We start from the raw sequence: 14,963 nt of genomic DNA, 5'->3' as shown, positions 1-14,963 counted from the left end.
CACACCTACAGAAATCCTTTCTCATTCCTTTAGAGACTGAACTTTTTCTTGCTGCCAAAAAGTGCACGTCCAACCAATGCTGATCAACCACCATTTACATGAAAAGGCACCTTTGAATCACCGACTCTACCTACGTGTCCCATGAAATTACAGAACATGAGCACACTTTAGATCCCACCTAGGTTGCACTGGGGAGAAGAGCAGTCCCAGAGGGTCGGTCTGGGCCCTGCAGGATTAGCAGGATTCCTGGCCAACCTACAGGCCCTCCTCGAGGTATTCTACAAATGTCATCTTGTCCAGTCTTTATCACACTTCTAGGAGCAGCTGCTGATTCCCAGATGGGTAAACTGATGCTCGGCAACACAGAGCTGCCCAAAACTCAAGGTTGGGCTTGACTTAAGTAGCCAAAAGGAAGTTTTGGGAAAATCTATCTAACCCCAAAGTCCCTGCTCAGTCCACTGTGTGGCACCCCCTGGAGATGCACTGGTTAGGGAATTAAGTAGCTGGCGAGGCCAGCGCTGCATTTCTGGCTCTTGTCCCAAACTCAGCGCCATCGCACTTTCTCTACTAAAAATGAAGCTTTCAAGAGAACCTGAGAGGTAGCCATAGACTTACTTAAGCACTCATGAAACTGCGCACCATTAACATTAGATCCTTTCTTGTGGGGAAGGGGAAGGGTTTCTTGTGGGTTTTCAGAGCCCTAACGAGGAAGTGGCAAGGACCCCAAGCCCTTTACTGGCCGCAGCTGTGCCAAGCTGACCTCTGAGAGAGGAGGAGGAGGAGAAGAAAACACTGGGGCCTGCTACCCCTCCCCAGGGCTCTAATACCCAAGCTGCTGAGGAGCAGTAAGAGGCTTTCTCAAACTTCCCACTTAGTAACTACTGTTTGACTTTCCTTTGCTCCCCAAACTGCTTCGTACGAGTAAACACAGCCCAAGGGTTCTTATCTCTTCCTGAGTGCTCACCTTCAGCTAATGAAGGAAGACACAAAGCTCTTGAAAAGATATTTCATTAAAAAAAGATATTTCATAAGATCTGTGTATTTCAATATTAATTTCAGCCCTTTTCTTTAAACCTTCTGGAATCAGTTCAATTGCAGGAAGATGGGGAGGCAGAACAGAAAAAAAAAAAAAGAAAAGAAAAGAAAAAGAAAATGGAAGTGGGTTTTAGAACAACTTGGCAAATTAGCAAAGTTTGTAACATCATTAAAGAGCTCTTAAATATTCTTCCCTGAACTCCATTTTTATCTTGTGAATGCATTTCAGTAATTGCTCTAAAGGAAATTGTGGAACTCTGGCACAAACATAAATGTTTGCATGATTTAAAATGCAGTGGCAGCAAAGATCATGATTTTTTAAATTGCTAATTCTTAAGCTAACCTTTTCAGTTTGTCTCATCTTGAAAAATGCCAGTTCCTATCAGCAGAAGCTGTAATAAAGACAATGCATATATTATTTAGTTCTTTATAATTGCAAACAACTTAGCTATATTTCAATACTTATCCCTCAGCTCCAACATGGAGCATAAGTAGGGGATGATTACAATCATTCTATCACTCTGTAAATAGAACACCGGGACACTGAGAAGCAAGACTCTTTTCGTAAAGCCAAAGATCAGACGGAGAAGCTAGTCCAGAAGGATTTCAATAGGACCACCGTTCCCCAACCCACTTACTGTCAGCTCAGTCAGCACATGTTGACACATCCATCAAGAAGAGAGACCTCCAGTCTCTCCAGGACACAGGCCTGTCCCTTAGGAGGACTCGAGTTCCGGCTCTGCCTAATTGAATTCGTCAGGATAATTCACACTAGCTGCTGTAACAGAGAAGCTCCAACATCTCAATGGGTCCAAAGGCACAGAGACATCAGGGAGAGCCACAGAGGGTGGGCCTCTGTTCCACACAACCATTCAGGGACTGACGGCCCTTCCATCTTACATGCCACCAACAGGCGGACTCCAAGGCCACCGCTAACCGATAAAGAGAGAAAGCACCAGGGACCCCACAGGGATTTCGTAGGCCAAATCTGACAGTGACAAACATCGCTTCCACCCACCTTCTATCCAGAACTCAGTCATGTGGCCCCACTTCGCTGCAGGCAAGGCTAAAGATGAGCTGTGCGCTCAGAGGAAAGGAAAATACCTTGGTGAACAGCAGCGTTAGCTCTGCCACCCCAGCCGGGCAAGGAAGGCTCGAGGCTGCCTGCTGTCGGCTTCCCTAGCAGACCCTCATCTGGTATCAACAGCACCATCAAAAAGACCTGTCCCCGCCTCCTGGGAACTCCCAGCTGAAGCTCTACACCGCACACCCAGCCTCACGTCTCTCGCACAGATCAGGATGGCGAACAGGGATGACAAGGGTGCGTTGGAGCCAAAGGGCTCACTCTGGGACTCTCGGAGCTGCACGCCAGCCCGGCATCGGCTTCCCAGAAGCATGTGCCAACACTGTGCCTGCGCCCTCGCTGGTCGGTGGGGCTCCGACTCAAGGCTTGGTTTGCATTAAAAAATGACCCTCGTGAGATTACGCTGATCTTGCCCAATTAAAGCCACCGTGAACACCAGTAAATTGGAGACTGGACTGTAGAGAGGGCACAGGGCAGAAGCCAAGAACAAAGCTGGCCTCAGGCCTGCGCAGAGTCGCCCAAACCAAGGAGAAATTAACAATGTGCACTTGTCAGCACTCTTGTTGTGCTAATTTCTTTGCAAATATAAGCAAAGCCTTTTAATTAACTTAATATCAATTTCACTTTTCTCACATTTTGTTCTAATTATGGGCTGGATTTAAAGCTCTCGCAGCATAATTTAGAGCCCTAGAATTAACAGCTTTACAACTTTACACACTGGTAACTGCTAAACCTGAAGGAAGTAAGGTTCCCTGCCATGCTCCTGTCACGGAGCCCCCATGCCTGCCACTCTGCAACCCCCGGCCCTGCCATCCTGCTGATCAGGACGGGGCGGCACACCCAGGAGGTAGGGAGCCCAGTCTCACAAGGTGAGGCACAGAGAGGCAGCCGGCGGCTATCTCCGGACATATTTGCTTCTCTGAGTTTCGGCTTCCTCATACATAAAGTGGGCACAGTAGCGTACATGGGCATGATGCAGAACCCAGTAACGCAAAACACCTAATACGTATCAAGCGCTCAGAAAAACTACTGAGCAGGGTAAACCACGGTGGCTTCACCAAATCTAAGATGCCTCCAACTGTAAGTTGTACCATTTTTTTGTACCTGTAGGGGGAAAAAATGCTACCAATTAAACTATGACATCACCAACCCTAAAACAAATGTTTCAGAGACACAAAAATGGCTGTTGACAACATATGGCTATAGTTTCCATCTGTGAGATATCTTCAAAGCAAACCTAAGTTAATCGAAATGCCCCAAGACTTGAATATTCTAGTTCACTGACTTCTAGTTAGCAAAGGATCTTGTTTCATTTTAATATTTGCTGAAAATCTACTAGAGGTGTGGAGGGGACGGCAGGCGCCGTGGATTCGTGACGTGAATGCCATTCCCTCTTTGGTCTTTCACCTCAGCTGTACTCACCTTCTCCAGAAAGCAGCTATTCTTTTGAAGCAAGGTTGATCATGTGACCATTTTCTAGACCACATGCAGAGCATGCCAGACACTTCTGGAAAAGATTTTCTTTCCAGATTTAAGTATAAGAGATGTGGCCACTTCCTTCTTTGTACAAAGGTGCAACGACTGGAACTACAGCAGTCATCTTATAACCATGAAGACCAGCAGAAATACAATGTCGCAAAATTATGTCCTCATAATGACCGCATGATGCCAAACCAATGCTAGCTACCACTACTCACTACTTGTGGGCTTGTTACAATTACAAAAGACCAAGTTACTCCATGAACTAATTCCCAAATGACACAGAGAAGGATTTTTAGAAATGAATAGATATATTCTCTTATAGACTTTTGGGTCTGGCCATGTAAACAGTTGGTCAGAATGCAAGACAGAGATGAGCAAGGGCTAAAAGCAGGCCCATGCAAAGTACCATTAAGAGCCCCGAAGATGAGACAATTAATTCTGACGAGGTGATTCCAGAGATGAAAGGGATTCTGAATGGTTGTTGGAGAATGCACAAAGTTTTAATGAGACAGGAGGGAGGAGAGTGTTACTCATAATCTGAGAGTTAAAGGACCCCACAGTCACGTGGCTCTCATTCATACACACATAAGCTCTAGTCCCTAGAAAAAGGGTAGAACTAGAACCCGGGTCTCCCATTAGTTCATCGCTCTTTCTACAGGGACATACAGCACCTAACAAGGCATGTGTAACCATTAGACATCCCTCAGTAAACACTAATCACACAATTAGACATTGTGTCTGAGACTAGGCTGGAAGGAGGCTCTTGTGGAACCTTGCTCCCTATTAACTGTCAGCACGCTCATGTGTTGGTGTCTGGATGGGGCCGCCTGTAATTATGGCAGTGGTTTATTACTCATGCATGGCAAGGCTGAGGCTCTGCAGTTAGCAATGACAGGGACATTATTAAAAGGGAAAACTTCTCTATCAGTGGCTAAGCCAGTAGTCATCCTTGTGTCAGAATGGTCTAAAGACCTGCGAGGAACAATAACTAAGGCAGAAGAAAATCTTTCAACCAAACGAGTCCTGCATTTTTTTTCAACTGCTGAAGACCTCAGGGAAGTAGGGAGGAACAGCTCCCATGGCCCCTGGTCAAAGGCCAGCCCATGGAGAGTTGGCTCTCCTGGACTTCTGGGTTCTGTCTTCTGGTCCTTTCCGGGGGAGCAGGTTTGGCCTCACCACATGACATGCCAGCTGAATCCAGAAGGGGCCGCAGAACCCAGACACTGGGTGGTGGCCTCAGGAGGCAGATGCAGAGGAGTTCCAGTTGGGCCAAAGCCTGCGTAAATGGCTGCTGCAGAGGCAGGCTTCTGTGTCACCCGAGAGCAGCCAGGGGCAGGGGGGACTGGGCTCGCTCAGAGCAGACAAGTCCTCAACTATGCGCCTCCCCCCACCCCAGAATCCCCCAGCAACCCCCTCACCTTGGCTTCCTCTTTGGCTGGGGAACAGAAAGGGAGATCTGTCATTAGTGCTGGGGAAGCTGGGGCCCTGTGAAGACAGCACCGCGGGCATCCTAAGGGCACCACCCCCTGCCACGGTGGGGCTTCTCCTCAGGCTGACCCAGGATCAGGGAGAGAAGAGGTAAATGGGGTGGAGGACACCGAGATGAGGACCCTGGAGAAGCCAGCAGAATTCCCGACGGGCTCTCCATGGGAGCGACTGTCCAGGTGTGGAAAGATGGAGCCACACAGAGCCAGAAAAGGCTGGGGGGCAACAGGGCAGCTGGGAGGGCCTCCGTGAGGTTGAGAGCAGCAGAGGAGGGCAGGGGAGAGCAAGCTCGAGGGGAATGCACAGGACAGAGCTCTGAGGGCTGGTTCAGACCTTCCAGAGGGACCGATTCCAGGTGCTGACGCTTAGCACGGGATGTGGCCAAGGATGGGGCTCCAAAGTGAGGGGCACTAGGGTCTTGGTTGCTCAGAGTGCCACTTGGATCTTGCAGCAGAGGCATGGCTGGGCCAGTGGTGTCAGCACCTCTACCCACCTCTGGATCCGAACCCACTTTCCCCCCATTTGTGCAAACACTGAACCATGACATGTCAGCATGTCGCTCTGATCACCCAGTGGCACCCCCACATCTGCAGAATTAAGTCCTGGTCCTCTAGACAAGCTCCACCTCACCAGCAAGCTCCCACCACAAGGCTTCTCATAGGTCCCCACACTCTGCCTCTACACGGCCCCCCATGTCGACCACACCACGGCCTCCCAGTCCAGGGCCCCAAACCTCTTCTATGACCTGTATCCACATCTGGTCCCCAGGCATCAAAACTTTTGAGTTCCATGTTCAAATTTAACACTCACTGGCTAAGCACCTCGCTGGTGCCGGCTCAGGCCTCAACCCTTCCACACTCAAGCTACTACCCTTCCAGAACCTTCTGTGCACCCAAAAAGACCACAAAGGCACCTTCCCAACTAGACCACAGATGTCTGCCCCTCTCCACATCCTGGCACTGGCCCACACCTGGCATGAGGAGGTGCTCCGAAGACGTGTGGGCGACTGGCAGCTTCTGTCATGGGATCGGACATGTAGGGGCTTCCATTTCTTCTCCTCTGCCTCACAGGTGTCACCCAAAGGCATCATCTAAAGATGTTGAGTGGGAGAGAGAGAAAGAAGAGGGAAGGGATGCCTGGGTGGCTCAGTGGATGAGCTCCTGCCTTTGGCTCAGGTTGTGATCCTGGGGTCCTGGGATCAAGTCCCGCACCGGGTTCCTTGCAGGGAGCCTGCTTCTCCCTCTGCCTGTGTCTCTGCCTCTCTGTGTGTGTCTTATGAATAAATAAATAAAATCTTAAAAAAAAAGAAAGAAAGAAAGAAAGAAAGAAAGAAAGAAAGAAGAGGGAAGAAGGAAACAGAATTCAGCCTCAGACAAACACAAGGAGAGAAAAGAATCCCAATTAACTCAGAGATCGAGCAAGTTAAAAGGAAAACGACCTCCTCTTACCCCCTTTGGGATTCACATCACTGATAACAATGACCCCACTCCACCACAAAGCATGGCTAGCTGTTCGTGCATTCATGCCAGAAACATCTGTCAAGCGCCTACTATAGACCAGGATAGTTCCCAGCATCAGGGATGTGATGGAGGGCACGCCAGCAGGGTCCGTTCCTCTGGGTGCCCGCGCCTTCTCCCAGCCGTCACACGCCGGGCCCCAGGGCTTGGTCTCATGTCCTGGATCCCATTTCGTCCTGACTTACGACGACCCCACTTCTCAGTTGAGAGGTGAAGTGATTGGGCCAAGGTCACACAGCCAGTAAGTGACAGACTCAGTAATCCAATCCAGTCTGCCCTGACAGCCGAGTGAACAAACCTTTTCTAATTTTATATTCTTAAAAAGGACTTGCAAGCTATCTGATCTCAGATTTTCTTCGCCTGACATGCGCCTTACCGTGTCCATGCCCCTTCTTCCCGTTGCCACTTCTAACTCTAATTATTCCTCCTATCCACAAAGGACACTCCCGATTTGGCAACAGCAAAGGTCAGCAGGTTGGATTTCTTCCTCGAGAATGACATGGTGGCCTCTTCCCCGCCACCTCTGAGCTGGGGCAGGCGGCAGCTTACCCGGCTGGCAGGGTGCCTGTCGCGCACACTGGCCAACGCAGTCGTGCCTGCATCCAGGGCTGTCCGAGAACGGGCTCCCCATCTCTCCAGGAGGGGAGGCTGCACCAGATGGTATGAGTCCATCAGAGGTAAGAAGTGAGCCTCCCTCCAGCGCCCAGGCTGGCTCTGCTGGGCCCCCTGCCTGCCGCAGAAGCCCGCCACGAGCCAGCACATGGAGGCTCAAACTGCCCTGGCCTCCTTCTGACACTCACTGCAGTGATTTTCATACAAATATGCCCTCTCCTCCTTCCCCCTTACTTCCTTCCCATAGCAAATGCAGGTCTCATCCAACTCTGGAGTCTACAGGCATACAGCTATGTCCTGGCAGCAGAGAGGAAACAGCGCCAGGCCGGCTCTGGCATCCATGAAGACCCGCCTTCAAATTGCCATCCCTCTAGGGACACCTGGGTGGCTCAGTGGTTGAGCATCTGCCTTTGGCTCAGGTTGTGATCCTAGGGTCCTGGGATCGAGTCCCACATCGGGCTCCCTGCAGGGAGCCTGCTTCTCCCTCCCTCTATGTCTCTGCCTCTCTGTGTCTCTCATGAATAAATAAATAAAATCTTTAAAAAAAAAAAAAACTAAAACAAAAATAAGATGCCATCCCTCTCTTTCTGACTCCACCATGAGGCCTATGAGAGCAAATCACTACCTCCATCCGCCTGTCCTTAGGCGTCTGGCTGGGTGGGCTGTGCTTGCCTTACTGGGAACCTGTTGGTTTTCCATAGCTCAGACTCAGCTTTGTCGGCCTCTGAGGCTTGGGGGCAGGACTCGGATAGGTAATTTTGACTTCTCTCTGTTCCCACAAAGATTTTCAATTTCTTCAGGCAACCCTGCTTCTACTCAATATCCTTCTGAAATCTAAATTTGGAAGCTAACCTGAATCGATTGCATTTCCTCTTATGACAGAGCTGCCCTGGGCTTACTGGAGCAGTGACATGCGCCCTTCTGACTCACTGCATGGGGCTCAATGAGGGAGGGGGTCGCTGCCAGAGCTCGGGGCTGACACGGGGCAAGCAAAAGAGTGAAATGGTGTCTTTACCCTGCCTGACTCCTTGGGAGGGCACCGGGCTGGGGGAAAGTACTGAGTATTCAGGAAATCTTGGCTCTGCCCTTCACTAGCTATGTCATCCCCGCTAGGCCACATAGTATCTCTGTTTCTCACCTTTTTCTCCGCTCTAGAATGAGAGAAACAAACAACTTCCTCAGAAGGTGAAAGAAACTCACGAAACTCACAAGTCACATACAGAGTTCCATGAAAATTCTAACAGAAAATCTGTCTGTCCCTAGGTCCATTTTTCCTAATGCTCATACAAAACCACCAGGCCACCATTTCGTAAACTAACTTAACACAGCATTATTTTCTTTCATGTAATTCTTTTAGATTTTCCAAATTGCCTACAATAAATGTGAATTAATTTTCTTCTACAAAAAAAAAGTAGAAAACCATATTCGTGTTATAAAAACTACACATTCAAAGAAAATATACTGAAATGCATTATGCCCTAGGCTGGACAACTGCTTCACGCCCAAGTTCCTCCAAAGGGTCTGGGGCCCCTCCGTCAGGGGGGTGAAGGGCCAAACAGCCTCAAGATGGCGCAAGCAAGGTGGCAGAGACCAGAAGCCTGCCAAACACTGGGTCTCCCCGCTAAGGCTGTCCAGCTCCCTCCTCCTCACCACATCCACCCAGCCCAACCCAAGCAAGGCAGTGTCGAGACTATTTCCTGTGTGTCCATCATGCACCTCCTAAAACTGGCTCCCATCCAATGAATCAACCCATAAACTGTAGATGCCCACATTCGTACAAGGTGCCGTGGGAGATGCTTAAAGAACGGAAGCGGTATTAAAAAGTCCAAAATACAGTTCAAGCCCTTGAAAAACCTACTGTCCAGTTCCGGGCTCAAGAGATAAACCCACGGAGGCACAAGCATATAAGCCTTGGGTGCAGAGTCACCGACAAGAAAGCTTCCAGAAGGAACCCGAAGCAGGAAGAGCTCCGCCGTGTGGCCTGGCACAGCCCCACTCCCACCCCAGGGCAAGGACCTTGAGCCAAACTTTGAAAGGATGGAGGAATAGAGAAAGGGAGCAGCCACAGCCAAGCCAGACAACTTCTCCAAGGCTGGGGCTGAAATGTGGAGGCTACAACCCTAAAGGCAAATGCTGGGCGTTCCTGTGCGTCCATCAGTCTGGCCGCAGGAGGCAGAAGGCACTGGGAGAGGTGGGGACATGGGAGATGCTGGTGGGAGCTGGCTGTGGCGGGCCCTGACGATCAGCCTTCAGGCTTGCCCATGACCCCTTAGGAAACAGCCAGCCACTGGAAGCTGGGCCCTCAGGAAGCGGAGCCCCGTGTGCTGGGCGGAGCGCTGGGGTGAGAGACCAGGTGCAGGCGCGGGGCACAGGGAGCCGGCCCAGCAGTGGGGGCCCTGCAGACAGTCTGCACGGGAAAAACCTAACTCTTCTCTGGGTGCTTCCCCGCCATACCAGCACCCCCACTCTCTCTTGAAAGCGTCCTTCCCAGCCTGTAGTAAGAAAAACAAAAGAGTAACAACAACAACAACCTACAATTGTTTTTTCAAAAGGCAGGAGTCAGGGCGCCTGGGTGGCTCAGCCGTTGAGCGTCTGCCTTCAGCCCAGGACATGATCCTGGAGTCCTGGGATCAAGTCCTGCACTGGGCTCCCCACAGGGAGCCTGCTTCTCCCTCTGCCTGTGTCTCTTAGGCGCACACACACACACACACACACACACAAAAGGCAGGACTCACGATTTTGGCACTGACAATCTTCGCAGAGGGGCTGATTCTAAGGAAGCCTGGGTCCCCCTGGACACCCAAGGAAACCCGTTCTGGGAGTGAGCAGCCACTAGGGGTAGTAGTGCTCGAGGCCAGGGAGAGCTATAGAACTCTCCCTGAGGCCCTCCGGCGGAACTCCCTGAGTCCACAGGAAGGTCAGAGAAATCTGAGCAGCCTCTAACAGGCCAGCTCCCACTCTGTACCCAAAGGGCTGGACCCAAGTGGCCTTGCCCCTACAGTAGGCCCGGTGACAGGCTGTTACAGACCCTCCACTAATTCCTGAGGAATAAACACCAAGGTCAAGGTTTCCTTCTCCTTTAGTAGAAAGGGACAGAGACAGGCTGCAGAGCAAGTGGACAAGGGAATCCAGGTCCCATCTGCCAGGCCCTGGGACTCCTGCCACCCTGGGCTACCCTCCCCCTGAAGCCAGCAGCCCCAGCAGGCCTGCTGCACCAACAGGTGGCACACACAGTTCCCAAGGCAAGCAGAGGCCTGACACGCCAGCAGGTGGGGTGGAGAAGAGGGTTCTCTCCATTTCCCGACTCTGCTCTGCCTTCTTCCCCCAGACTTCACATTGCTCCAAATTACACTTAGCTGCTGGGAAGATAACACCCACCTAGTTGCAGCTAGAATTCCTGGCTTGCCCAGGAAAAGCCCTCAAGCCACTCTTCCTGGCAGCTCCTCCTCAGAGGCTACAAGTTGAGAAAGCTCCGTCTTCCCACCCCACAGTGCCTAACCCCACCAGCCCCAAGCACCAGATGCTCCTTGGCCCCCAGGGAGATTGCTTATATGACAGAAGAGCTCGCATGCAAAGAACCCCGATCCCCTGCCCACTTGGCTTCTCAGAAGTGCCCACCCCTACCCCAACCGGCTGGCACTGCCAGGCGAATGGGCTTTCCTCCTTGCTTGCTCCGTGCAGGCAGCGGGCCACGGTGCGAGTCGAGATGCAAAGTCTGGGGCTCCCACCCTAGATCCACTGAATCAGAGACTCTGGGGCTGAGGTCTAGAAACCTGTGACTTAACAGGCCCTCCATGTGACTCTGACACATGCCAAAAGGCTGAGGCAGGCTGGTGTAGCAGCTAAGAACCTCAATTCTGGAACAGACCAAGTTCAATTCCCAGCTCCACCCCCTGGCTAGGTGGCGATGAGCAAGCTCCCACAGCGGGCAGTATCAGCACCTATCTCCTGGGGTTGCTATAAAGACTAAATGAGTCCCTGCATGTCTGTGCACTTAGTAAACACCATTTAGATTTTATTATTCTTCTTTGGGGCATATGGGGGCGTGGCTATGCCATACTTTGCTTCCTAATTGAAACCAATACTAAAATGACTTGTGTCCCTGGGTGCAGCCTAGAAGTGAGACCCAGGCTATCTTGCACTCTCTTTCGGGCCCAATGTGTAGGTCTTTGGCAGGTATCTGAGTAGAATCAAAGGCTCACCCCCATAAGCTTCTAATTTGTCCGGAAAGAAACAGGGATTATAACTCCCCAGGGCAGATACAAGCTGAAAGCATCCCCTGGATACTTGTTAAATGACATCAAGGAGACCAATGGGGCTATTTCAGAGGGTGCTCAGAGATCCAACCACATCCCACCTAGAAGGACCCAGCCGGGACCCCTGGGGAGCAAAAGTTATACCAATTACTCTTATCAGTATCTTTACCATAATTTGTAGTTCTGGAACCATTATGAGATGGATAGTTAGAAGCCCAGGAAGGGAGGTGGCAACCCTGGATCTCCGCTGGACGCCAGCCCTATGGACCCCGGAGAGCTGCTTGTACTCAGGTGGGTAATACTCACTCTGACCTTGGGGATAGCGTGGGTCCAAGGACCCATCAGCCCCTGGGCCAGATGCGGTCAGGGTACATTAAGCGTGTCCCCCTTCTCCAGAAGCACAGAGGAGAGCATTTTAGATGGGACAGATTCTGACGACTGTCATTAATTGGGTGGCAAGCCTCGCTCTCCTACACTCCGAAACACTGCTTCCCCAACCCACCACGAACTGGAACAATCACCCTCAGGCAGCTCTCCAGCGAGAAACGAGAAACGGGGTGTGCTTTTTAATAGCAGCCTCCACGGAGGCAGCAGGAAGGGAGGAGTCCTCATGGTTAGCTGTGCAGCCCGCCTCCCGGGGAGATGACATATTCCTCCAACTTACTACCGGAGCGCATTAGCTCCAGACCTGAGGCCTTGACTTTGCAGACCTCCAAGCCCGCCAGCGTCCCTCCCTGTCTGAGCCCCACCGCACGACCAAAGGCCGCGAGAGCCCTTTGGTCCAAGTCAGCCGGCCTGCGCCTCCCGTCCCATGTGGCCGGGAGACTAGTTTCTGCACTCGGACGGGAGTCATCAGGTAATGCGGCCGCACGCGGGGACTGGGAGCCAGCTGTGCCGACATGTTTTCCACAATAAAAGCAAACTTACAGCCGGGGCACGGAACAAGCAGGCAATTCTCTGCGGCAGCCAAGACAGGGCAGGAAGGGTCGGAGGGGGCCTGCGGGAGCCAGGAGTACCGGCTCCCCCGCACCGCGCGGGCCCCTGGGGTACCAGTGCCCTGCCCGCCCGCGCACAGCCCCGCGGGCGCCCGCGCGTGTCCTTACCATTCAGCTGGCGGTAGACGATGTCCTCCAGCAGCGAGAGGCGCTTCAGGACGGCGTCCTGGATGGGGCTGGCGCTGTGCGCGCTGAGGTTGGCCGCCTCGGCGCGCGGCCGGAGCTCGTGGAAGGCGTCTCCGCTGCGCACCGCGATGGGCCGGCACTTGGCCAGGAAGAGCACGAAGCCGGCCACCGCGATCAAGTTCAACACCAGCAGCACTTTGACTCTTCTCAGTGAAGCCATCAAACACGCCCGGCCGGCCCTCGCCCCGGACCCGCGCCCCCTCGGGCTCCGGCGAGGCGCGGGGCAGCCGAGGGCCGTGCGAGCCTCGCACTCCGGGCGGCCGGGGGCGCCCAGCGGCTCTCCCGGCGCCGCGGCGCGGATGCTCGGGCAGAGGAGGCGGCCGGGAGGGCGGGGAGCACGGGGGGGGGGGGGGGGGCGGGGGGCTCGGTGTGCAGAGGTGCTCCCGGAGCCGCCTGCTCAGTTCCCAGCGCGCGGCCCGGCCGGCGCCCCCGCTCTCGGCGAAGGGCCGGGGCCGGGGTCTGTCCGCGCTCCGATGGCCCGGGGCGGCCGGGGCCGCGTGGAGCCGCGCGCAGGTGCCGGGCTCAGGGGCCGCCGGGCTCAGGGGCCGCCGCCCGTCCGCGGGGAGCGCGGCCGCCACCCTCGCCCGCAGGCGGCGGCGGTCTTCAGCCCAGGACCCGCGCCCCGCGGCGGGCGCCTTTGTTCCGCTCACCGACTCGCTCCATCGCGCCCCGCGGAGGGGAAGCCCGCGCCGGGCGCCCGCATCCTCGCGCCTCCGCAGTCACGCTCAAGTCTCGGTTACTCTCAAAGTGGGGGCAGCACTCGGGGGCGGGCCCAGGGGCAGAGCGCGACGTCCTCTCCGCCCCTCGCGCCGGGGCCACCCACCCGCCACCAAGCTCACCAGCGCGCACGGCGGCGCGGGCGCCCGGACGCGTTCCCAGCCCCGACGCGCGCAGCGAGCCTGCGGGGCCTGCCGGGCACACCGGCCTGGCTCCGGGCGGGCGGGCGCGCCGCGAGGCGGCCGGAAGGAGGAGTCGGACCGCGAAAGTCACGGCGGCCCCGTGAGTCTCGGGGAGGCAGCCCCGCTCGTCCCGCGCGCCGCGGAGCCAAACGCCGAGTCTCGCCCTCGGACGCAGCGATCCCGCCGCCGCGGCCCCGAGAGCCCGCTTGGCCCCGCCGCGGGTCGCAGAGCCCCGAGCGGACGCGCAGGTGGCGGCAGGGGGCGGGGCGCGGCCCGAGGGACCCGCGGCGGCGGCGGCGGCGGCGGCGGCGGCGGCGGCGGCGCCTGCTCCGCCCCCTCCCCCGCCGCCCTGGCGCCCGAGTCCCCGCGAGCCTGTCGGCCGCCGCCGCCCCGGGCTGCCGGGCTGCCGGGCTGCCGGGCTGCCGGGCTGCCGGCGCGAGGCTCCCGGCCCTTCGGCTCGTGCGCGCGCCCGGGCAGGGAGGGCGGGGGCGCCGGGGAGGAGGCCGCGCGCGGGACGGGTACGTCAAGCCATGCCGGGCGCTGCGGGCGCGGGCGCGGGCGCGGGAGCGGCCCTGGGGTGCTCGGCGCTCCGGGGCTGGCGGGCTCGCTCCGTCCGGGGAGGCGAGGAGGACATCCCTCTCGGTGCGCCCGCAGCTCCGCTTTGCGTGGCCGGGAATGGCTAGAGGGAAAACCTGGCCTGGAAGCCCGGATCCCGCTGCTTTGGGAGCGGGCCGCGCTGGCGGGCCGGGTGGGCGCCCCGAGGGAACGGCCCAACGTCCAAGTCTCAGTTCCGAGGTCCCCCACCGAAGTCCTAAGGAGCGTGTTTTGGCTGCCGGGTTTCCACGATGTCTTCCTCTTCCCAAAACCAGGCGCTTCGCAGGCTGGAATTCAAAGACCCTTCTTGATGCACTTCATTCCTGGGGCCCAGAAAAGAAACCAGACTGCCGACCAATAGGATGGGCGGCGAAGGCCAATGAATCTGGTGGTTTCCGCCTCACCATTCCCATCTCACTAAAGTTTTTTATTTCTCTTTACCATTGGGTTTGGGGCTTTGGGGCTTTTGTTGCTTATTTATTATTTTGACTATTGGTTTTTTAACAGAAAAGTGCATGGAAAAAAATAGAGCTTTTTTTAAAAAAAATATATATTCCCTTCGAACTTGGTGCCTGGGTTCAATCGGATCTTCATGGTTTTTGCTTTATATAACCTACAAAAAGTGAATACAAAAACAGTTAAATGAAAAAGCTGCATTAAAAAAAAAAAACCCCAAGGGACCATTTCTAGACACACATGTTGGCTAGGAAAGGCGCCAAGGGAGTAGAAACCTGAGTTATTGGGTAATAGTGACCTGGCAGGAACCGGGGCAGGCAGGGTCCCCACAATTTCTCACTGAGGACCCAGATGGAATCTAA

General features: G+C 54.7%; 1 protein-coding gene across 2 annotated transcripts in view; it reads right to left on the bottom strand.

Annotated features, from left to right (window-relative positions):
- Positions 1-12,899, bottom strand: part of GALNT17 (polypeptide N-acetylgalactosaminyltransferase 17) — a 438,022-nt gene extending 425,123 nt beyond the window's left edge. Inside the window, exon 1 of one of the 2 annotated variants that reach the window (XM_072837560.1) lies at positions 12,575-12,899. In XM_072837560.1, the coding sequence (XP_072693661.1) occupies positions 12,575-12,812 (238 nt within the window). In that variant the 5' untranslated portion in view covers positions 12,813-12,899. Of the gene's footprint in view, positions 1-6,056; positions 6,079-12,574 lie in introns of those variants that run through there. The other variant, XM_072837561.1, reaches the window with a different exon arrangement.
- Positions 12,900-14,963: the final 2,064 nt, after the last annotated feature.

This window comes from Canis lupus, chromosome 8, assembly GCF_048164855.1.
Source record: "Canis lupus baileyi chromosome 8, mCanLup2.hap1, whole genome shotgun sequence".
Taxonomy (NCBI): Eukaryota; Metazoa; Chordata; class Mammalia; order Carnivora; family Canidae; genus Canis; species Canis lupus.
The sequence above is the reverse complement of the archived record's forward strand: the minus strand, read 5'-3'. Positions and strand labels throughout refer to the sequence as shown.